Source organism: Lacerta agilis, chromosome 2 (genome assembly GCF_009819535.1).
Source record: "Lacerta agilis isolate rLacAgi1 chromosome 2, rLacAgi1.pri, whole genome shotgun sequence".
In the NCBI taxonomy this organism is placed as follows: Eukaryota; Metazoa; Chordata; class Lepidosauria; order Squamata; family Lacertidae; genus Lacerta; species Lacerta agilis.
In genome coordinates, this window is record NC_046313.1 from 58,434,487 (window position 1) to 58,459,600 (window position 25,114).

The window sequence follows — 25,114 nt, forward strand, 5'->3', positions numbered from 1 at the left end:
TTAAAAGACAGAGGTGGTGGATCAAACTGCCCCAAAGGTACACAATAATTTTGTATGTGTGCTTTTTGTACACCGTTATATGAATTTATGTAAAATTTATACTCCGCTTGATTGTGTGTGAGGGGGGGGGGACCCTCAAAGCAGTTCTCAAAAGATAAAACAGTAAAATCAATAAAAAATTCACACATCTCCTTTAATACTAGTGCAGATTCATCTCAACTTTTTATGCATCTGGGTAGGCTTGTCTAAACAAGAATGTTTTTAGCAGGCTCCAGAAAAGAGTGCAGTGAAGGTGCCTGCTTGAGCTCAATAGGCAGGGAGTTCCAAAGTGCAGGTGCTGCCAAAGGACATAGTTCTTACAAATGCGGGTATTTTGTGGCACCTGTAGTAATGCCGGTTCCGTCCTATAGCGTATGAGCGAGGCCTTACATGCTGCAGGCTGAACAGGTGCTGAAATACAGACCACTGCTGCCTCCCTTCCTCACCGTCTTTCCACTCCATTCAAAGAACACTTCCCTGCCTTTGCCTATGGAAACGTTCGGTGGCCGTTTTAAAAAGGCGCCCCAAACTACGCCTCGCTCCGGACCTCTCGGAACGACGCGCGAGACTACACCCCCCCACCACCACGCAAAAAACGCCTCCCTCTAAGCAAGCCCACTGTCTCTTTAAAGAATGACTCGGGATTCCGATTCACGCGACACTCCGCCTTCCCCGCCTCTGCCGCCCAATCCGCGGGGTCTTCCTGCCGAGACGAGGGAGCCAATAGGGACGCTCCACGAAGGGCAGCGCCGTAGGGACGTGGCTGAAGGCGAGAGCCTCGGTAAGTGACATGCCCTCCTGGCCAATAGGATCCAGGCGTGAATCCAAGGGCGGGAAGTTAGTACCCGCCGGAATCAATGGGGTAGGGAAGCACCCGAGCGTCGGAGGCGGAGTTCGGGTTGGGAAGAGAGGCGGCGGAGTGGGTGGGCGGCTGGCGGCGACGACTCTCTCTTTCTCTCTCTCACTCACTCTCCTGAGGGGCACGTGACAGGAGCCGCTGGGGCTACTACGACCGAGTGCTTCGGCGGGTGGGGTGCGCCGAGAGGTGAGCGTTCCAGTCTTTCCCACCCCCTCAAAAAAAGAATTATCCCTCGAATTCGACAGGGTGGAATAGAAGAAGCCTTTGGGTGGGCAGCCCCTCACTTGCCCGCGGAGGGAATGCCGGGACTCTGGAGGGGGGGGGTACGTTGATCCCAGGGAGGGCGGTGAGGGGTGGGTTGTACCATTGCATGTAGGGGGGGGAGTGGGCCATGGGGTTTAAAAGAGGGGAGATGAGAGTGACGGGGGAGGGGGCCAGTAAGGCCTAAAGTGTCTGGCCAGGTTGTGGGGTGGGTATTGATGCGGTGGGTCCGCAAGGTCTGGTTGGTTGAGACTCCCCCCCCCCCAGGGCCCGCCAGGAGCAGCCAGGCCCGGCCTGCTGGGGTTTTTTCCCCTCTTTTTTGGTGGGGGTGCACAGGAAGGAGAGGTGTCGCAGGCGCACCGCGAGTGGGGAAGTCGGGCCTTTCCCGTTAGGTCATGTGGATCGCTGTGGCAGTGCCGTGAGACCTGCTCGCGAGTAGCACATGCGCGGTATGACTAATCACTTGGTAGGTCTGCGCGGTCATTCCTTGGAGTTTTTTTTTTGGGGGGGTGGCCTCCGACTGGGCTGGGGACACGGGGCGTCGAAGGATCCCACAGTTTCTCACGTCGCGTGTTCTTGAATATCAGAAAAGGAAGGTGGGAGAAATGTGGCGGTTGTGGGAGAGGTAGCGCGGCCTCACCGCAGGAACCCTCCCTGCCCCCTGTTGGGTCTAAAGAATATGCGTGACTTTGTGACTTTTTTGTGGCGCTTTTACACATGAGAAAAGAATATGGGGCATGGGAGTGGATTTGGCACAGGCTAGTTTAAAAAAATGGAGTATAAGTCATGTATGGTGACGTTTGAATGGATTGATGACTTGGGCATGGCTTTGCACATTTTGTTGCTGTGTATTTTCTAGTGGGCATTCGCAAAACTGGAATTTAAGCTATTTTAGTGCTGAACTACTTATGCAGAGTACCAGGTCTCCCAGGACACATAACTCTGGAAATAATTGCGTGGGCAGGGAAATGTGCAACATAAAATAATTGAAGTTAAAATTAAGTCTTAAGACTGGCTTGTACTTATGGTAATATAGATTACTGGCAACAATTGTGTGAATGTGATTATTTTTTTATTACTGGAATTGGTTAGTCAAAGAAGATAAGGGCAAAAGTCCTGTCTGGTGTGAAGAAGGAAGTGATAATTTTGCAGTGTGCTATGTGAAAGCAGAAAGAGGACAAAGGTGAACTGCAAAGGGAGGGTAAGGAATGCTCTAAACTATAGAGGCCTTGAACTTCAAATGGATAACATGCACATGAAAGTTACCAGTTTGCTTTAGTGTAGTAACTTACTGCAGTTCACACAATACTAAGGGGGGGAAGTATTGGCGTACAGTATTATATTGGCACAAGTAGTAACAATTACTTGCGTCTATTATGTTGCAGTTATGTTGAACTGAAAATGACAGAAATTTCCTATATATGTTGAGAGGTTTAGGTGTTGCCTTAAACACGATTCACTACCTTTATTTGATATGGAGTTAAGTAGCTGGTGGGTGTGGTTTCCTAAAATAACTAAAAGCTTTGTATGTAAAGGGACATACAGTGGTAGAGTCTGACTTCATTGCCTTCCTACATTGCTCCCCCACTGTGCACACTCAAGCTACCAGTAATTTTCCCTTCTTGCCCTCCCACTTAGGAGACATTGAGGGGCAGCTGCTATTGGCACCCTTCTAATCTTCTGTGATGTAGTTCTAAGGGCTGCTGTGCTCCTTCAAGACTGGTGCTGCAGGTTCCAAAGCTGGAAGGAAGAACAGTGGCTTGGAATTTGCATTTTGGAGGCCCTCTGTGGCACCTCAAGAATGAAGCCCCATCTTAAAATAGATTATGTGTATCTCCCCCCCCCCCTTTTTGGAAAGAAACTCAGATATATAAGCTAGGTGCCAAATGGCTCCTTAAACCAGGGTTACAGTCGCCAAAATGGAATGCTTAGTTACCATTTTTGGGCCAGACAGCTCAGAAGTCATTTTTCAATATGACTTTTTGGTTCCTGAAATTTATTCTGATTGTTCAGATAAAATACAGTGGATAGAATTGTACAGGATGTGTTGCTAGTGTGTAAAAACAGTCCAGATCCAATGATCCCCAGGTATGTACCTCCAGATGGTGGAGATTTCAGGCAACATACTGGTGCCTGGGTGTCTTCACTTGGTCACAAGTGGCTCATAGCCAGGTGCAAAATGTATCTGGCGCCTGGTGAATTTCAAATGCTGGCCACAGATATATGGTAGCTGAACTGTACCTCCCTTAACAACTGTTTATTGTTATTTATGGAGGCTCAGGTCACAGTGAACCATGGATTTAAAATATTGATGACTTGCTAGTTCAGTGCAGTGCAGACTTGAATGAAATCTTTTCCTGCTAGTCAGCCTCGTTTGATCTAAGAAATACACTTAATGTGGAACCTAATACCCTCTGTAACCCTGGGTAAGGGGTTAGAATTTCATAGTACTGTGTCAAATCTGGCCTGTAAAACAATTTTAACTAACTCACTACTGCTGCACAAAATTTAAATAAAGGTGAGAGTTATATGAGAGAGTCATATGGGTTTAATAATAATGTCAGAAGTGTTCTCATTTTTTTCACTAGGACTAGGGCAGATAAGGCAATAGCCCCTTAATATTTTATTTATTAATTAAATTTGTATGCTGTTCTCCACCTATAGCTCTCAGGGAAGTTCACAGCATAAAATAGTTGAGTAGAAAAGCATGCATTTTGACCACTGTATGTTGGAAAACCTGGTTCAGAAATAAAGACTAAAAAACTACACCCCCCATGAGATGCTGTATTAAACTGTATATTGAGGGGGGATGTGATTTTGTATGTGGGCTTGCATTTAGAATAGGAAAATATGGATTCGAAGAAGAGAAATATGTCCAGCTGTTTTCTTCTGTCTCCTAGCTTCATATTATGTCAAAGTACTTTATGTTGCTCTTTTTTATCACGCTGTTCTCAGCATAGAACCTCCCAGTATGTTACTAACTTCACATTCTATTTCTGTGAGTGGTAATACACACATTCAGATACCTACAACTGTACACTCTTCAGTAGCTGGGAACTGTTTCAGCTAAACCTGAAAACACACTACATGGTAGCTCAAAGGTGTTTATTAACTTGCTACAAATCCCATTTGTAATGTATTTGCAAACATGCAGCTTTTCTCAAAAGAACAGATAAAGCAATGTGCAAATGCTTTCCCATGTACTCTTAATAACCTTTAACAATTAGTGCTTGGTGTGCACGACATAATAGTATTTGCTTTAATTGCTTCAAGACAAGTTGTAGAAGATACCGGTATATAGAAAAGGGGCAACTTGGATGTTAAATATTCATGCATGTATTCTAAAAACTTCCAGTGTTTGCCAAGTTGGATGTGAACTTCCTTAAACAGTTGTAAGGAGATAAAAACAGTCAATAATTCTTCTTGGAAACTCTCTCATAAGAATTGGCTTATTCCCCCAGAACACGAAGGCTACCCCTTTCCTGTTTATCCTCAGCATTGGATATTCAGAGGCATATTGATTCCGAAGAGAAAGGTTCTATCACTCAAATTAAAACTGTCAATTACCTCTACTTCTGTAGGATCTACACATACCCTGATCCACTTTGTAGTTAGTACCCTAAATTAAATGCTAAAAGCAAATTAACCTGCTTGCTGTGTAGACCTTGGTTCTTTTTGCTTATACAGTAAGGCTATTTTTCTAATGGCAGAAGGACAGAAGTGTTGGTTATCACTTGAGCAGACTAATTTGCTTTTCTTCTGCAGGCGACAAATGCTCATCACGGTAGAAACAATCTGTTTACAAAGCAGAATTTGCTGGAAAGCCAAATTAATCAAATAGGAAAACAAACACTTGGTAGTAATATCCACAAATCAGAATACGAAGGGAGTGTAGCAGAATACAGTACCTTTAAAAGACAGACATCTCCAACGTACTCTCAGGTTGTCCTGTATGCAGTTTCAGCAGAGGTATTGACTCTAGCTAAGCATCACTGTCCTGTAGAATGTACTTGAGCTAAGTACTTGCATTCTGGAAGCAGATGTGCATCTCAGCTATCCATTTTTGGATGTTCTCCCCCTCCATATAAGACATAGTCAGAATGAAGAGGCAACAAAAGTTGTACATCCCTAGGTTTATATCATTTCTACAATTTGGCTTGCTCTGTGCTAGAATGTTGGGGTCATGTCCAAGTTTTGACTGCAAGACCTAAGAAAGATCCAGACTTTCATAGTACTAAGGTCTTGGATTTTGTGTGTTACAGCTTTCTCTGTAACAGGATTCTCACTAATGTGGGAGTAGGCTGAACATTTTGGGATAAGAGTGTGTCCCAAGCATCTTTGTATTTATTATATAAACAAAAATGTTGTCATTTCAGTGAACCGGTCTGCAAGCATATGTCTGTGCTTGATTTTGGACCTCTTAGGAAATATTGGATTCCCACCCCTCTTTTCAGCTGAGATCTGTGGTATAGGGTAGTATACAAATTTAATTTAATAATAATAGGCTCTGAAAACAGTTTAGAACACTAGAAATCTTAACAAATGTATGATATAAGATACATGAGTGTGCATGGCAGTCTCTTCCGTTCCCTGGCACTTGGTGAAATGATCAACATCCGGGCTGTTCCCTCCAGAATGTGGAGTTGGAAGGAGCTGTTTGTTGCTGGACATGGACTGGCTAATGAGAAAGATGCTAAGCCCCGTGTCTTACCCATCACTTCCAAATTTGTGCAAAAATGTGTCATTTTAAAATCTTCTAATATGTGGTAGGCTAATAAATGTGCACCAAATATTAGCTTCCTTGTTTTTTCAGAAGTAACTTGACCATGTAGGGGTGAACTTTAAAGCTCTGGTTTGGGGGGAGAGGTATACTAATGTCCCATTCTCTCCTGTGTATGATATTTTCAAGCTTTTAAATGGCCCTCTTTTCTGGAATCCTAGAGATATGACCGAAGAATTAGTTTACCTGTATATCCCATCTTTCCTCCAAGGCGGTCAAAGTAGCACTCATGGTTCTTCCCCCAACTTATTTTATGCTCACACAACCCCATGATGTAGAAGTTGGACTGGAAGGCTGTGCCTGGCCAAGGCCACCCACTGAATTTCATGGCTGAGGGGGGGATTTGAATACTCACCTCCCAGAATGAATCCAGCGCTCTTTGCACCACACCGGCATTGTGCAATCCTTTTTATATTTGAAAAAGCCCCTCTAGGTGAGGCATACTGCCATGCAGACATATGTTGTAAACATTTGTCTTGCTTAATGGTTTTATTTAGTAAAAGGTTACTTTTCATAGTTCTTGTAGGGGTAGTGAATTGGTTGGCCTGATTTGGCTCACCAAGCCATTTCCAAAAGGCACATCAACCTATGCCAAAATAGACTGGTGGTGGTATTTTCAGTGGTAGCTTCAGCAATGGTGTTGTAGAACAACCTGCCACCATTACAAACAACCAGGAATCCTCTAGGAACAGAAAGAGGCACTCTGATCTATTCCAGTGTTTCACTAGTACTCTGACGTACTCCTTCCTGTTTTCTGAGCACTCCAATCTGCTCTCAATGGTAGCAGGCTGTTCTGCGCCACCACAGAGAAGCTGGAGAAAGAGAGACTCGCCACTGCTCTGCTACCTGTGCTTTTAACCATAACTGCTGTTGCTACTCTCAGTGGAACAAAGGAGCATGATGGAAACAAGTGCTGGGGCAATTCCTTTCAGCTATTGATGTTGCTAGTGCGGCAATGTGTATTGTATATATGGGAGTGTCTAGGTGGGTGTCTGCTTTCTTTTTGGCCATGTGCACCTGGCTTGTGGTGGTCCACTGAGGTTGGCCATCATTGAATACTGCCCTTGGACAAAAAAAGAAAATAGTTACCCCTGAAGGTTGGAAAGGAATGCAGGCAGTGTTCATGAAATGTTTATGTAGCAGTAGGCAGAGATTTTCATTGGCCCAGAGGTAAGACCATCTGACCAGCGTCGCCCTCTGTCTCTGTTCTCTCTCTCTCTCTCTTTGTGTTTTTGGAGAAGGCTTTCAGTTATGAAACTTAGAGAAATTGATATGCTTGTTTCTAGTATGGCATTCATGCTGCTAGTTCTGACTCATTCATGCTGCATTAGCTTTTGCAAGCCCCTCTACAAGTTTTACTTGTTTGGTTGTGATAAATCTCTTCATTATTTGAAGTGAAGGGATGGGAAGGAGCTCCTGTAGTAGTATTAAAAGGAACCAGGAAGTTGTGTCTCCATGGAACCAGCACTGCTACTTTACTTTTTTCCTCCTTCTGTGCTTGTCTATGTCACTATTACATGCCAGAAGTAACCATTTCATACTGGAAGCATGTGTTTTCAGCATGGGAGCCATGGCAAGAAGCCTGAGCTAGTGAAGAAGCCATTCAGAAGTTAGAACATGGCAAGGCGGAGTTCCTCAGTGACCTTCAAAGCTAAAGAAGGAAGGGGGTGGTTGCTATGGGGACTGCTTCCTGTTTTCTCTTGGGTGGGGGTTCCATATTCTGTCCCATGGCAACAGCCCCTTACTTGGGGGAGGGTGTTGTTTGGATACAGTAGCCTCTCCTTCCTGATATTTATGGTCCACCCTTGGGACGCCTGATGTTGTAATCAAAGGAGAAGGGTGTCTGAGTATGTGCAGAGTTCCTTTTTATTTTCATGCCCTAAGTTGCTGCCAGTTGGGGCTGTTTAATAATCCTGTTTCAGTTTTATTTTACTGGGTGCCACCTTATAAAAACAACTTTTAGCAGGGCAATGAATGACTCACAATTTTTTAAAGTCTTTTCAAAGCTCTACTGTTTTTAAGCCTTAAAAAAATGATAGGCAGAACTGCTAAATTACAAAACAGCACAGGATTTTACCAGGTATCCCACAGGGGAGTAATCGGTTAAGGGAACTGGGGACTCATAAAGGTTGAAAACCACAGGTCTATACCATTAAATAGCATTTTTGTGCATGTATTGCCTGGGACCTAGTGATGAACAGAGAATCGTTTTGATAGCATATGTCTAATAGTGTGCGTATATGTTGATTTATGTTGATTAGCCCTTTCCTTTGCTGGTTGGCGTAGTGATATCTCATGCTCATTTTTTACCTTTATGTATAGACCATGAAGCAGAAGTGGTTGCTGTGTGCCACATTGCTGTTAGCTGGAGCCTCTGCTATCCTGGCACATGAAACGAACGATCACGATCATGACGGCGACGACGTAATAGATATTGAAGATGACCTTGATGATGGTGTGGAAGAGGTAGAAGAGTTGAAGCATGAAGCGAGCACTCCACCCCCACTCCCTAAGGTTTGTTTGAATACTTAATTCAAGTGTGGATCTCAAGAAAGAAATTATTAGCAAGTTCCCTCATTCTGGTGATTGGACCAGGTCTGCAGCTTTCTAGCTATAATTTGAATTTTAACCTGCCCATTATCTGAGTGGGGTGCACTCTTGGAAGTTGTTGCTTTCCTTTGGCTGCTAGAACTTGCTCCCTGAAAAGATATGGAAAATTCCTTCATCCCAACTTAAGTTGCTGCACTGTCCAGAGAGGCTTCTCTGGTTGTTTAAAGCTTTGTGCTGTTTGCATGGGTGTAGTGTAAGGAAAGCCCATGTGGCGCTATCCATATGTTTTGGACTGCATCTCCCAACAGCCCCAGCCAAAATAGCCAAAGGTAAGGAATGATGGGAGTTGTAGTCTGCTATATCTGGTGGGTACTATATTGACTGCTGTGGTGTTAATAAATAGGGATGCTTGGGGAACTTATTCTTCTGAGTTCTAGTTTGAACTGATCCATTCAATGTCTTCTGTGTGGATCAGAAGATAGTTATCCTTGTGTGACATAGTTGTTGCACCTAAAAACGAACCAGACTGCATATTAAAATGCATATATGCTTAGAAATGTATATTTAGTGAGAACACATTCAAAAACATCTGTTTAAATCCAGTTTTGTGCAGATTAATGTGGAAATTGGACAGAGTAGGCATTGTCGACATGTGAATCTCATACAGATGATACCAGTGGGAAAGTAGCATCATGTACATTGGAATTAGTTATGCTTGGAAACAGTAATACAACTATATTAGCAGTTTATGTCACCATCATAGAACTATACCAAGACATTATAGCAATGCAGCATAGCTTTGTGTTGTACAGTGGTATCTCTAGTTGCGGACATGATCTGTTCCGGGGTGCTGTTCACACCTCGAAAAGTTCGCAACTAGAGTGGCACTTCTGTGCAAGCGCAGAGCGCGATAGAGCGCTTCTGTGCATGTGTGAATTACGTTTCTACGCGTGTGCGGCGAAACTCGGAAGTATACACTTCTGGGTTTGCCGCGTTCACAAGCTGAAAAGATGCAACATGAACCTAACACAACACGAGGTATGACTGTATGCCTAGTACTCTCTCATGTTTGCCTTCTGGGCTCCTAGATCTTTAAGGCAGAAGGAACATGAAAATTGAGCCATGGGTTGCGTTCATCGTAGTGCTGAGGAGAACATTTCATCAGCACAAGGATTTATCCTCCTGCATACCCCCTAAATTCCACCAAAACTCTAGAGCAGATTTGGGGATGGTGCAAGGGGAGAAGGACATCCCCTTGTGGTAGTTCTGATATTTCATTCACTACTATCCTATGAATTGCTAGCATGGTGCTACACTACAACCTCAGGTTGGTATCTGCAGTAGGAAGTAGAGTAAAGCAATGAGTTCAAATTTCTAAACCATTATTTGTAGTGTTGTTTCCAGTGAAGAGCTGTTTCAGTAATTCTGCTGTTCAATAGGAAGTGGAAGAGTTTGGGATATTAACATACAAACTATGAGCAGTATCCAATATGTTCCATTAGTACAACGTCTCCTGCCTGTCCTTTCCCCCCACCCCAAATATGTTCAGGAGGTTACCCCAACCCTTCAGAGCCAATTTGGAGAGGGAGGGGAAGTTTTATTGCACTAACGGAAATACTTGTGCTGTCACAACGAGTGCATTGTGTACCCAAAAGCATATTTGTCAATTCTACTTGATCACAAATAATATGAATTGGTTTATAATATTGTTCAAGATATCACTTATCAAGGTATATCGGACATCTTTCTCAATCAGGTTACCTATAAGGCCCCAGTCCCAACTGGAGACGTTTATTTTGCTGAGAACTTCGATAAAGGAACTTTAGAAGGGTAAGTTTAAGCCCAAGAGGTGTTAGTAGATTTACAAGAGAGATATTTCTGTTGAGTGCATTAAAAACATTTATATCCTTTTTGCCTCAGTATGAGTAATTCAGTGGAGCTCACATAACGAAAAAGCAATTCTAAACAAAGTCAAAGCAAAATGTACACAGGTACTTGGCAGCAACCAATAATCACAGTGCACCACCATACAGATACATGGTAAAAGATTAAGAAGTGGGTCCTCAGATGCATGTGGGGATTAAAAGCAGGTCCTGGGTCTGAAAAGGTTGAAGATGTGTGTCTTAGGGCATGGCATTTCAAAGCCTAGGTGTTGAAACAGAAGGCCCTGCCTTGCATCTCTGCCAAAGTATATCTTAGTTATAGTGCACCAATCACAGAGCCAGCAGTTGGTTAGCAGTGAGTCATTCAGTTGCAAGTTCTTAGGCTTAAATATTTCAAATGATGGACATTTGGTAATATGCGTATTTATTGAATTTGTTGCAAGACATACTAATTCACTAAGTTATGTAATTACAGAAGATTAAAAAGGTGTTTAAACATTTAAGCTATGCAACGCTCTCATATCTGGTGCCTCAGTTTGCTTACCTTCCTTTACCATTCTTTTACTTCTCCTTTTTTGCTATGTCTTTTACATTGTAAACCTGAGGGCAGGGACTGGCTTGCTTGTTAGCCACTCTGGGAACTTTTTCGGCTGAAGAGGGTGGGGGGGATGCTTTAAATAAAAAACAAAAAACAACTGTTTTTAAATTTTAGGTGGGTTCTATCTAAAGCTAAAAAGGATGATATAGATGATGAAATAGCCAAATATGATGGTGAGTATAATGGTTTGCTTGGTCTTCCCTGTATGCAATGACTGGGGTATTTTTGTTTGGAACTGTTTTATTTGTTTTTATAACAATTGATTATATTGTTATCATATGCCATGGGACCTTATGGTGAAGGGTGGGTAATAGATCTTAATCTCAGGGTTGTGGGTTCGAGTCCCACGTTGGGAGAAAAATTCCTGCAGTGCAGGGGGTCGGACTAGATTATCCTTGTGGTCCCTTCCATCTCTACAATTCTAAGATTCAAATGTGGCTAAATCTCTATTAAACCTTTGTCTTTCTGTGGCACTAGTGGCCTAGTTCTCACAGAGATGATAAACCTACATCTGGACTGTGATTGTATGCATACAAATAAATAAATAAAAATGTTTTCCACATAGAAACCATCTAACCTTATTCCTAAAATGTTGTTCTCTGTGGAAGAAATGGGTTTTTTTTGTATGGAAGAACACTCAGTCAAATTAGCCCCCACGTGCAAAACTGTACAGACCTGATACAGATTTACTGCATCAGTGAGATCTGGGCCAGAGTACTGGTAGAGCATTTAAACATTTCTGTGAACTATTCAATAGCACTCATGTGAAAAACACACTGCATAAAGCTGGCCTTTATAACACTTTGCACATACCTGATTCTAACAATTTCATTTTTACTTGTATAGAATTTGGTTTATTGCTAGGTTGCAGTTAGGCGGTGTTGTGGATGAATTGCTCGCCTGAGCAAAGTTCCTTGTGTGTTGTGGAAAGTTGTATTTTCTCATAAACTAGAGCTGTAGTTTATTGCAGTCAGTGGTAGCTGAATTGTGCGTATGGGTTCTAAAAGTGGTTGATATTTTGTGCAATGAAATTTTGGCTGCTTATGTAAATATGGTGAGTAGAAATGACATGGTTGTGTGTGTGATTTCTTATGAATAGAGTATTAAAACAGCAATGGGCTTCCTGATATGTTGTCTTGCTTTTTAATAGGCAAATGGGAAGTGCAGGAAATGAAGGATACTAAACTACCAGGGGATAAAGGACTTGTGCTGGTTTCTCGAGCTAAGCATCATGCAATCTCTGCCAAACTCACCAAACCCTTTGTCTTCGACTCCAAGCCTCTCATTGTACAGTAAGTGACCCTTTTATTCTCTATCTAGCAATGAATGGGTGTATACACTGAGCAACTAAGTTCAGCGGAAATGCACTTTGTGGAAATGCACTCACTGTATTGTATATAAGCCTATAAGAACTGAACTCTGTGGAAGCAGGTTCTGCCAGTTCACAGCAAAATCCGACGATTCTGTACAATGGATAGTAGCTGCCATAGGCTTTTTTTTGTTCATAACCAAAGTGAAAATGTCTTGCCTTCCTCACAATCTGGACTATAAGCTTGCTTCACTTGTAATGTTCAAACCATGGTTTGGTAATTGGGGACTTGCTTCAGGTTTCCACTCTAGATATGTCTTTCATTTGGTGCTTTGGGTAAACCAGTATCTGCTGTGAGACATGAATTGGGAAAATTATGATTTGTTGCAAGCCAGAATTGAAAAACATGGCTTAAAAGTGGGGTTCCATTTCTGAATTGAGTTGCACCAGAGAAAGAATTGAAGCATATGAGGTGAGACGAGAATGCCGCCTCAGTTGTGAAAGGAGGATGTGGTTGTTGCTTGAAATTAGTCATTGCCTTCAGGAAAAAAATGAGGTGGGTTTTCTTTTTTAAATGAGAGTATTATTTTATATTCCAAACTAACTTAGGTATGAAGTCAACTTCCAGAATGGAATTGAGTGTGGTGGTGCTTATGTAAAGCTGCTTTCGAAAACTCATGAGCTGAACCTGGTAAGTGATGTGCGGACTGTCTTCCAGTTTCATTCATACAGCTGAGTTTTAGTTCCTAATGTGTGTTGGGCTGTATCCACAACTATGTTTACTGTACACTCACTGTGTTTCCAGTGCTGGGTTATTATTTTTATCCAAAATACATACCCTGTGCTTTGTTATAAAATACTACTATTTGATGCATTGTTTCTCCAACCAGCTTCAGACTGTTTGGCATCCTTAAGTCATTCCTAATTTGTCTGTAGCTAAGGTTTGCACACCTTTCTTTGCATAGAGTAAAGACACCCCCACCCTCAGTGTCCCCTGGTGTGTACACAGAGAACCTGACAGTAATGAAGCCACGCTGATATGAACTTCTGGGGGGTGGGAGAGCTAAGAAGTGCATGGGCGGGTGAGGGAAAATGTCACTGCACTCTAAAGCAGTAACGTGAACACACCTTGGGACTTCACTTCCAAACTGCGTATGTTCAAGGACTAGTTGTGGCTATAAGAGTAGTCTGCTGGCCTACTTATCTACAGTTAGAGCAGTTTGTGGGTCTATCATTATTCTCATGATTTCTGTGGTCTACCAAGTCTGTGTTTGCTGAAAAATTATTAATTCCTTGCCTTTTGGATTACTCTAGATCAGGGGTCGTCAAGGTTTACTGGCCATGGGCCGGATCACTCCCACAAAGATCGTCTGTGGGCTGGACTGGTGCAGTGCAATGCCGGAAATCGTATCTATACATGTCCACGGTGCCAGAAATCGCTTCTGCGCATACCCAGATGCTGAAAACTGCGCTTGCGCGGAAGCCATTTTTGGCACCGCTCGGCAAGTCCCTGCGTGGTTTAGTGTGTGGGACTTGCCGAGCGGGCGGCTCATGGGCCAGTAAAATGGTCTTCATGGGCTGGATGCAGCCCATGGGCTGCATTTTGCCGACCCCTGCTCTAGATAGCACATTTCATACATCTCATATGCTAATACCATGAAAAATGCCCTTGAATCGGTAGCATGAATTTCACTTTTTGACTAAGCATCCATGACTTATGAGTTGGTTGGTGCAGTGTTAACAGCAGTTTTTGAAACTTCAGGTTCCTGAATTGCACTATTAATACTCCTAATAAGGAAAGTCTTATTTTTTAGACTTTTACAATTATGGTTGACATAAGTCTGCTTATATAGAGGTTATTGATTTCTAGATTTGTAGAATCAAAGTGTTCATAAGATGAGCTTGTCCTGAAAGTTAACTTATGCTGTGTGTTTGAAGCTTGGGCAATATTTATATTTTTAAGGATCAATTCCATGACAAGACTCCCTATACCATCATGTTTGGCCCCGACAAATGTGGAGAAGACTATAAATTGCACTTCATCTTCCGGCACAAGAGCCCCAAAACGGGCATGTATGAGGAGAAGCATGCAAAGCGTCCTGATGCTGATTTGAAGAACTACTTTACTGATAAGAAGACTCATCTTTATACACTGGGTAAAGCAACCACATATTTGGATTTATTTGTGAAAGTCAAGTGCAGACGGCTTTTATGGAATGTGGGAGAGGCTGTTTGCAACAATGGAATGTATTGTAAAGCAGGAAGTAAAGAGCTTTTTATTTTATTTCCTGTGTAAGAAACGTTTAATGATAGAACAACTTTCTGCAGAAGAGTAGACTATAAAGCAGGGAAATGGACCTTCTTGAACCTATATTTTTATAGGTTCTTCTCAAAAGTATTCAAGTTAACTTTATTTTCCTTGGTCATCCTAGTTCTGAACCCAGACAACAGCTTTGAAATCCTGGTTGATCAAACTGTTGTAAACAGTGGGAATCTTCTTTCTGATATGACCCCTGCCGTGAATCCACCACGAGAGATAGAGGACCCAAATGACCAGAAGCCAGAGGATTGGGATGAGAGAGCTAAGATTCCAGACCCAGATGCTGTTAAACCAGATGATTGGTGAGTAGCTGTTGAAATTTAAGGAACCTTGGGAGAAGCTTGCTACAACAGCTTTTTCTGAGAGTGGCATGAAAAGAAGCATAAATGGAAGTACAGTAACTGGAGTCTAGTTTTTCCTAGCGTATTCTCTGGTTTTCTAGGTAATCCTTACAGACTTGATTGTGTTTGAACCTCAGGAAGGTTAGAAATAGGCTGAGGGGAGTTGGTCTGACTATTCTTCTGCAGATTCATTCACAAATCAGCTGAAGTCTGTGTCTTTTCTGCAGTCTGTGCTGTTAGAAAGGCCTTGAGCTAGCTGCTGCTGATCCCCCTGCTTTTGTGTCTCTGGATGCCAGCATGTAGCCCAACTTAGCACCTGACAGGGGAATGAATTGGTGGCAGTTGCTAGAGACTGGAAAAACCAGGTTTATAGCACCACATTTTACCTCTTATGTCGCCATCTGTAACACTGCTATGCTTTCACTTGCTGATGACATAACTTGGAAGGGAGTTTAAGCACTTTTGCAAGGCCAATTATTCTGTGTTGCTTCCCAGTCCTTAGCAAAGTGAGAGTGAAAGTAACAAAAACATAGCAGTTGGTCCAACTGCCAGCCTGTTAACTTGTTCATGAGCTTGTTTGGCCTGGCTTGGTCCCAGTGGATCAGTCACTTATTTTTTTTTTGGTGAAGTGGTGAAAGCCTTTGTCGCAGATTTTTTGGAGCCTCCTTGATTTTTGCCTACTTTTCTGAGGAGAGAAGGGTAGTGGGTGTCAACCAGTAGATTTTTCTTTCTCCTGATGAACAAAAGAGGAAGGAGGGTGACTGAATTGTACTTGACCCTGAATGTGGGTGTTGGATGCAAGTTGGGAAGACACACCAAAACTCATGGCTCTGAATAGTCAATTAATTAATTAAAGCATGTCCTGGTTGCATTAGTACATAATCTGCTTTGCATTTATAAGAGTTCCTTGCGATGCGGGTGGCGCTGTGGTCTAAACCACTGAGCCTAGGGCTTGCCGATCAGAAGATCGGCGGTTCGAATCCCCGTGGGGGGGGGGGTGAACTTCTGTTGCTTGGTCCCAGCTCCTGCCAACCGAGCAGTTCGAAAGTGCAAGTAGATAAATAGGTACCGCTCCGGCGGGAAGGTAAATGGCATTTCCGTGCACTGCTCTGGTTTCGCCAGAAGCGGCTTAGTCATGCTGGCCACATGACCCGGGTGTGTGGAACTAACGTCGGCTCCCTCAGACAGTAAAGCGAGATGAGCGCCAAAACCCCAGAGTTGTTCGCGACTGCACTTAAGTCAGGAGTCCTTTACCTTTTTTAAGAGCTCCTTAGCCCCAGGCAAGGAGAGCCAGGATGATCTCTTGTCTGTCAGTAGGTGGCAGTGGCTGGTTCTTCAGGCACACCCTCCTTGCTTGCTAGCTACAGACAACTGGAGACCTGAGGAACAAGTTGAGAGTGGGGACAAAATGGAGGACAGCTGGTGTTCTTTAGTAGCAAGGCCTTATTTTATTAACCATACTTCTCGTGCTGTCACAGTGCTCCAAATAGCTTATGATACCCTAAAAAAATTAAATGATACAGTAACGTCACAATTATTACAATTGTAAATGATACAACAGAGTGAAATAACTTGGAAATGAAAGACTAAACAGAAGGCAAACCAAAGCTTGCCTAAAGAAGTCTTTATGCCCCTTCTCTTGTTACCAGCTGTGGCCATGCAGGTGGTTCTCTCCAGCTGACCACAAGAGATGGGCAGGATCAAAGATACCCTTCTTTTAAATTGTTGGGGACATTAAGGTGATTCACACATTGAGTTGTACCCAGAAATGACCCAGAAGCTCCCAGCATCTACAGGTCTAGAGCAACATGCTCCCTGAAAATGTTAATGGTTTCTTCCATCTTTTAGGGATGAGGATGCTCCTGCTAAGATTCCAGATGAGGATGCTGTGAAGCCAGAAGGTTGGCTAGATGATGAACCAGAATATGTTGCTGATCCTGATGCAGAGAAACCAGAAGATTGGTAAGTTAAAACTTATTCCACTTTGCAATGTCTTCAAACTAAAATAGTAACTCTGCTGGTGATCTTTAAAATAGGTTTTTTTTTGGTGAGCATTTTAGTAACTACAACAAGTATTTCCAGATGTGTGGTACTTAAACTTCTGTTCTGTTTTGTGTTTAATATGTCTTCTTGGCATCTAGTTGTATGTGTGGAACATGGCCTGATGTACCGGTACTTCAATATATTCTGTGTGTTCAGGTTCATTTTTTCACTGATTGAAAAACACAATTCTGTTACTGGTCTGAAACAGACACTTGGCTTGTTTGCCACTTTCAAAAGCAGGTGAGAGCTGTTGCCTTAATGTGCCACTGGGCTTTTTGGAAAGCTTCTGCTTAGTCCAGCTTTCCCCAAACTGCTGCCCAGCAGCTCTTCTGGTCTATAGGGAAAGGCCGGATTGCATGGACCATTGGTCTGTACCCTTTCTTTGACTGAAATGAAACTGAGTAATGGTCATAGTGAACTTGATCATTGAAATATGGCACATGAAAGACCATAGCTACTGGCCCAGATAGTCCAGATAGTCAGCAAAAGAGCAGGTTGATGTTATTGTTATCTGTAAGTTAAGAAGGTTTTCTTACAAAGTTGTGTTTGTCATTTTGTATGAATGACATACATGGGAGTTGCTGTGGCACGCTCTTATTATATATGGTCACGCCTGGAAGACATGATGCATAGTTAGTTCAAGCCCATCTAGTTATGGTTACAATTGGAACTCATTTAGATGAGCAACACAAAAGAAAACAGAATGCGGAGTTCAGGAGTTTGGATCTGAATTATTATTTGATTATAGTAGATTTGTGACTCCTTGCCCTGACTGGCCGAAGCCAGAAGTTCTTGGATTTGTTTCTTAAAAGACTTTTCATATGCACAAGTTGATGTAATCAAAGTCTATTGTTCAATCAAAGCTGGAGGTTGAACAACAGCTTTAAGACTTTGCCTGATGAAGAGATTGCTCTAAGCAGCTGTTGATAAGATTAATCAAGAAAGAAAGATAACTGTGAATGGCTTTACAGATAGTGTGATCAGCATTGTATTCCTCACACAAAGGTGCAAGCAAGTTGTGAAATTTCATGTATTCCCAAATTTTGTATTAGCTAGGGTGAGAGAAAACTCAGCATATAAGAGGAATTTAGTAGTTGAGCAAAACCTATAAGCTATGTAACATTACTTGTATCTCACCAGCTTAGAGGCATTGTTAGTGGGTGGTTTGCTAGACCAGATGGGTGGAATATATATATGTTCATAGGTGGCAGTGGTGTTGGAATTGGGCGTTTGGTTACCTGGTGCAGGCAGTGAGGCAGAGTGAGACACATGACTTGCCTGTTGTTGAGTGGTAACGTAGGGGTAGGAGTTTACATGTCCTTACTGGTGGATGTTATATGAGAGGTAGTGAGTGTTGGCTGAATACAGCCTTCTGCCTGAATTTACTGGCTGCATATAAAGGCAAAAATTACTCTAGGTTGCTCATTTGATAACTTGGTGGAGGGAGATACTAACCTGCAGGTAGATTTAGTCAGAGTAACTCTGAAAGTGTTGTAGTCCCAGTCAAGTTATTGCTGTAACTTATTTCTGCAGTAGCTTCCAGATCTGGGAAATTGGTGACCTGTTCTGGATTGAGTCTGACTCCTCCTGGAAAGAGTAGGTTCATAGCCTGGGAATGCTGCTTGAGTCGTGTCTCTGATCGGAAGCCCAAGTAGCTTCAGTGGCGAGGAGTAGCTGGTTTTTTGGCTACAGTCATTCCTGGTTTGGGATAGCCTCTCCACAGTCTTGCATGCTCTGGCAGCCACCTATCTTAACTACTCTAATGTGCTGTTTGTAGGGCTATCCTTGATGAACGCTCTCTGGAAATTGCAGCTAGTGCAGAATGCTGTTGGTGAAATTAATGGCGTACCTCTTTGCATACCAGCCTGCCTGGGCATTGAGTTCAGCATAGGAGGCTTTACTCCATTGCCTCAATGGTTGAGCCTTCTTGAGGGTTGTTCCCTGCCTTTAGGACTCATTCCCCGGAGGCACAATTGGCTGTCTAGTTGATGTGTTTCCATTGTCATGGGAAAAGATTTCTGTTCACCCAGGCTTTGCAGTGGATTTGATTAGCTTGCTCTGGATCAGAGGTGTATGTTGCTGTTTCAGTTTAATGTGCTTATGCTTTGCTTTTTAATGAACATAGGTTTTCACTTCTGTGTTTTCATTTTATTAAACAGTGTATATTAGCAAAAGGTGGTCTTTAAATAGTGGAAATAAGCTAAATTGTGCATTTTCTGAATTGTTGACACAAGTTTATTATAAAATGAGTTTGCTTAAACTTTGAATTTATTTGATTATGCTAAGGTAACATGGGTGGTGCTGTGGTCTAAACCACAGAGCCTAGGGCTTGCCAATCAGAAGGTCAGCAGTTCGAATCCCTCGACAGTGTGAGCTCCCATTGCTTGGTCCCTGCTCCTGGCAACCTAGCAGTTCGAAAGCATGTCAAAGTGCAAGTAGATAAATAGGTACCGCTTCGGCAGGAAGGTAAACAGCATTTCCGTGCACTGCTCTGGTTCGCCAGAAGCGGCTTAGTCATGCTGGCCACATGACACAGAAGCTGTACGCCGGCTTCCTCGGCCAATAAAGCGAGATGAGCACCGCAACCCCAGAGTCGTCCGCGACTGGACCTAATGGTCAGGGGTCCCTTTACCTTTAAGGTAATGAATTCTAGCATAATTGGTGTATTTTGATTTTCAACACTGATGATTATTTCTACTTCAAAATTTCTACCATAGGTCAGAGACCTTTTAAATTTTTTGTTAAAAAATAAATGGAGTCCTAAAATTGTGCTACCTTTTTCAGGGATGAAGATATGGATGGAGAGTGGGAGGCACCTCAGATTGCAAATCCTAAATGTGAATCTGCCCCTGGTTGTGGTGCTTGGCAACGTCCCACAATTGACAATCCCAACTATAAAGGCAAATGGAAACCACCCATGATTGATAACCCTAACTACCAGGTAAATTATCTAGTATTACAAATTATATTTCATACTCTATTTCAGGGTACATTATTTGTACTCTGCTACTTTATTCAGCTATTTAAGATTAAACTATGATCTGGTTAGTACATAACACAGAGTCATGGTTTGTTTACCCAGAGTTAATTTCTGAATCTAGCACATCAACAAACCACAGTGTGAAGTGGTTTATTGGCTAATAAAATATAGCATTGTAAAACTATGGTTTGGTGTTTTGTCCAAACCAAAGAGCCTGACTTACCCATGGATTGTTTGGCTATGCCACACAAAAAAACTTGCCAAGATACAGAGGCATAAGGCAAAGAGCAATTGAAAATCATTTTGGCTAAACATGCTTGGGGTATCATTATGTGTAAATATAGCCGTTACATGTTGTAGTGTAAGAGCAGGGTAGAATTAAAATACTTCCAGCAATGTTTTACTGATGTGTGCCTGAATTTTAGGAAGCTAAGTGGATTAAAAAACAACACCACACACACACACACACACACACACACACACACAAAGTCCTTATTTGAATTTAGACCTGTAGTCTATCTCCATATGAGAGAGTTTCTATCTACAGGATCTAGGCAGTGGTCTTTCACAGCCCTGCTTCCTGGAGATGTGAAAAGCTGAACCTGGGATTTTCTCCATACACACCATGTGCTCTGCCATGGACAGTGGACAGACACCTGCTGCAGAAGTGGGGAAAATAGCAAAACAAGAAACGAAGGGAAATAACAATACATTGTATATATAGATTTCAACAAGATTGTGTATATAAGCCAAGAATAAAATGAAGTTTTCTAATCTGTTCAGGAATCTCTGAAGGGTCATTAAAATGAATTTTTGTGTTATAATTGTTCTGTTTTTCATTAGGGCATCTGGAAGCCAAGAAAGATTCCAAACCCAGATTTCTTTGAAGACTTGGAACCTTTCAGGATGACCCCCTTTGCTGCTCTTGGGCTCGAGTTATGGTCTATGACCTCGGACATATTATTTGATAATTTCATCATCTGTACAGATCGGGCAGTGGCAGATGACTGGGGTAATGATGGATGGGGTCTGAAGAAGGCAGCTGATGGCGCTGCTGAGGTGAGAAATAAAAGCTTTGTTTCTGACAACAGGCAGGATAACAAAGATTAGAATCCAAATGTTGTTGTTATTTAATTAAATTGGTATACTGCCCTATACCCACAGATTTCAGGATAAAATCGGAATACAGTGGTACCTCTGGTCACAAACGGGATCCGTTCCGGAGCCCCGTTCACAACCTGAAAGGTCCGTATCCTGAAGCGCCGAATCTGTGCATGCTCACGACGTCATTTGACGCTTCTGCACATGCGCAAACCGCTGAACCTGGAAGTAACCCATTCCGGTACTTCCGGGTTTGGCACATTTGTCTCCCGTGGCGAACGCAACACGCAGCGTTCGCAACACAAGGTACGACTGTATAAAACCACAAAATACATAATCAAAATAAAAAGAAGAACAACCCTATAACCCCTCCAACACATTTTAAAAGGGCATAGGATGTCAATCAACCAAAGGCTTGGTTAAAGAGAAACGTTTTTGCCTGGCGTCTAAAGGTGTATAGTGAAGGTGCCAGGTGAATCTCCCTGAGGAGAGCATTCCATAGATAGGGAGCCCATTCTCGTGTTGCCACCCTCCAGACCTCTTGTGGAGGACGCACATGAAGAAGGGCCTCAGAATATGATCTCAGGGTCTGAGTAGGTTCATATGGAAAGAGGTGGTCATTGATGTATTGCAGTCCTGAGCCGCTTTAAGGCTTTATAGGTCAAAACAAGCACTTTGAATTGGGCCCGGAAACTAATTGGTAGCCAGTGCAGTCGGACCAGGATCGGTGTAATGTGCTCACACTGTCTTACTTCAGTGAGCAACCTGGCCACTGAATTCTGCACTAGCTGAAGTTTCCAAACTCTTTTCAGAGGCAGCCCTACGCATAACGCATTGCAGTTATCTAATCTTGAGATTACCAGAGCATAGACAACAGTAGTTGGACTATCCCTGTCCAGTTTAGCTGGACCCCCAGCCAAAGCTGATGGAAGGCACTCTGCGCTACTGATGCCACCTGAGCCTCAAGTGACATCAAAGTATCCAGGAGTACCTCCAAACTCAATTTATAAACCTGTTCCTTCAGAGGAAAAGTAACCCCATCAAGAACAGGTGATCTCCCACCCATCCGGTCTAGGGAACAACCTACTAACAGTGCCTCAGTCTTATCTAGATTGAGTTTCAGTTTGTTGGCTCTCATCTGGTCCATTATCGAGGCAAGACACCGGTCCAGCACTTCCACTGCCTCACCTACAGATATAAAGGAGAAACAGAGCTGACAATGTACTCCAAACCTCGTTCTGTTCTTTGGTCATTAACAGATTTGTATGTCTCTTTTCAGTTAATAAACACACAGATCCCACTTTACAAATGTGCCCTATGCGACAATTCATATCGAAACATGAGGAGTTAGTACCCAAACCTTGCTATGCATTTATAGAGAGCATTTTTCACTTCTTTGTTTACCTTACGTTGGTTGGCTGAAGAATGGAGAGGTGTGATTGGACAGATCACATAGCTTCTTTTTGGGGTTTTCCTGGGCTTTTTGGCTGGGGGGTGGGACAAAATTCCATGGTTGGGTGATTGTTAGATCTCTTGCTATATTGCCCCATAATCACTGCTAAGTACACAGAACTTCATAGATTTTGATTTGTCTTCCAGCCCGGTGTTGTGGGTCAGATGATGGCAGCTGCTGAAGAGCGTCCCTGGCTTTGGGTAGTCTACATCCTTACTGTGGCTCTGCCTGTGTTTCTTGTTGTCCTCTTCTGCTGCTCTGGAAAGGTGTGTGCTTTGGAAACAACTGGTTTCAAAAGTATGTTAAGTAGGATTGGAATTGGAAGTGAATAGTCTCTGAGAAACTTACTTGTGGAATTCCTACAACTGTTTCAGAAACAGCCAAGTGCTGCAGAGTACAAAAAGACTGATGCTCCTCAGCCAGATGTAAATGAGGAAGAGAAAGTGGATGAAAAAGACAAGGGAGAAGCAGAAGCAGAAGAAATACATGAAGAAAAGCCAGGTAAGCAAAGTTGATGATATTCACTAGTCCCAAAATCACTAAAGCTTTATCCTTATAAAGTTACATATTTTAAAATTTGAAGCCTAATGTTGAATTGGAGAATAGTCAGCAGAAAACACAAGTATCCTGTAAATAATAGTAATAAAACCTTTTTACACACTTCAGAAGAAAAGCAGAGAGGTGATGGTGACGCAGGAAGTGCTAGTCAAGAGGAGGAGGAAGAAGAGGAGGAGGAGGAAGATGAAGACGAAGAAGATAGCAAACCTATTACAGAGGTAAGGGGTTTTTTTTAATTGTAAAGCGTTGCACTAGAGCTAGCCTGGAGGTGGTAACCTGTTTATAAGACCAAACAGCAATGCAGTGCTTCCTAAATTTTAATTGCAACCTCAGTGCCATCAGTTGATGGGATCATTTCACTTCATAACCTGTGGAATCAGTTTTGTGAATTCTGAAAAGCCAATGTAACCTTCAAATAAATTTTGAAAAGCTTGTGCAAACAACATAAAGACAGTACTGTTGATATGAGTATTGTAGTTTATATAAGTGGATCCTAGTCCAGGGTTGAAGAATTCATGGCCCTCTAGATGTTGTTGGACTCTTAACACCCATCAGCCCCAATGGTCATGGGAGCTGTAGTCCAGCAGTATCTAGAGGCCCACAGATTCTGCATCCTTTATCTAGTGCAACCTGCTTGCTAGTACAGGAAATCTAGCACTACAGCATCACAAAAAAGATGAAGAACCACTATTTTAAGGTGATCAGACAACTTCCTTCTACAGTCATACCCCGGTTTGTGCACGCTCCGTGTTGCGCACGTTTGGGTTGCTTACTCCGCTAACCTGGAAGTGCAACACGGAGCGCGGACGCTTCTGCGCAGTTCGCGCATGCACAGAAGCGCGGTATGCGTGAAAGCACCGTCCAGATTGTACACTATTCGGGGGGCGAACGGCACCCTGGAACAAATTGAGTGCGCAACCCAAGGTTCCACTGTATGCCTGCTTTCTGTTGGATAATCCACTATCATAGACATTATGCCAACCAATAACAGCTGCTCAATTTTTTGGGGGGGGGAGGCATTACATTATTATATTATATTATTATTATTACAGTTCAATTGAAGAACATTAGCTTTAAATGTTTTTCTTTTTCTTCTTGGTTCTAATGTATTTATGTGGAAGTGTTGTCTGTATGTATGACTGTTCGTTAGTGAGTCACTTAGGAATGTCCTGGGCAAGATAAAAGGAACTAACAAATTTAATAAATAATAATAGATGGCCATCTAACCTGTTTTTAAAAACCTCAAACCAAGAGTCTAGTTCCTTTTGAGATGGGCTTTTCCACTATTGAACAGTTCATATCTTTCGGAAGTTCTTCCTAATGTTTTGTTCAAATCCCAGTGAATAACTTCAAAGATACTTTCTCACTGCTTTCTAAACCTGAGAGGAAATTGAACACAGGAAGTGACTTCATATTTATGTAAGAGTTGTGTTCTTTTACCTTTACAGGAGGAAGAAACTGTGAATAGATCCCCCAGAAACAGAAAACCAAGAAGAGATTGAAATATCCTAAAAACTTGATCTGATTAATTTTCCCCAACATGGTTTTGGGAGAGGACCTTGGATACCTTTTGCTGAAACTCAAATAAAAAAACAACACCTCAGACTTCACCATCCACAGGTTCCTGTCAAATGCTCTCCAGTGTAAATGAGTGTTAGCAGTAAAATATTCGCAATTGTGTTTTTAAATAGAGTATTCCTGTAGAAAAAGAATGCATTTAACACAACCCAGCTAAGAATTTCTGGAATGTTACAATAACTAACATTTTTTTGTTTTGAAGAATTTTGTTTTTGAATAGAATGATAGAATTGCCAGTCTCAAAACCTTGGCTAAACTTAATGTATTAATCTAGCAATGGAAATGAACAGCAAACCTTAGAAAATTGTTTGGTATACAATTTTTTAATGTTTATTTTTCTTACTTTTCTTTTTTATTTTACCAAAATGAACATATTTATACATCACAGTTCCCTTAGTTTGATCATGTCAAAGTATGCTGGTCAGTTACGTTAAAACTTGTACTTCAGTCAAATAGGATAG

General features: G+C 42.3%; 1 protein-coding gene across 2 annotated transcripts; it reads left to right on the forward strand.

Annotated features, from left to right (window-relative positions):
* Positions 1–964: 964 nt before the first annotated feature.
* Positions 965–24,668, forward strand: CANX (calnexin). 2 transcript variants are annotated; one of them, XM_033140261.1, is made up of 15 exons: positions 965–1,084; positions 8,262–8,453; positions 10,246–10,319; positions 11,085–11,143; positions 12,121–12,262; positions 12,889–12,970; positions 14,243–14,435; positions 14,712–14,901; positions 16,789–16,902; positions 19,768–19,924; positions 20,807–21,022; positions 22,664–22,783; positions 22,892–23,018; positions 23,184–23,293; positions 24,524–24,577. In XM_033140261.1, the coding sequence occupies exons 2-15, from the start codon at positions 8,265–8,267 to the stop codon at positions 24,575–24,577; spliced, it is 1,827 nt and encodes a 608-aa protein (XP_032996152.1). In that variant the 5' UTR covers positions 965–1,084; positions 8,262–8,264. The 2 variants fall into 2 exon arrangements, with proteins under 2 accessions (XP_032996152.1, XP_032996151.1); XM_033140260.1 differs by lacking the exon at positions 965–1,084 and having other exon boundaries at positions 24,524–24,668.
* The last annotated feature ends 446 nt before the right edge of the window (positions 24,669–25,114 follow it).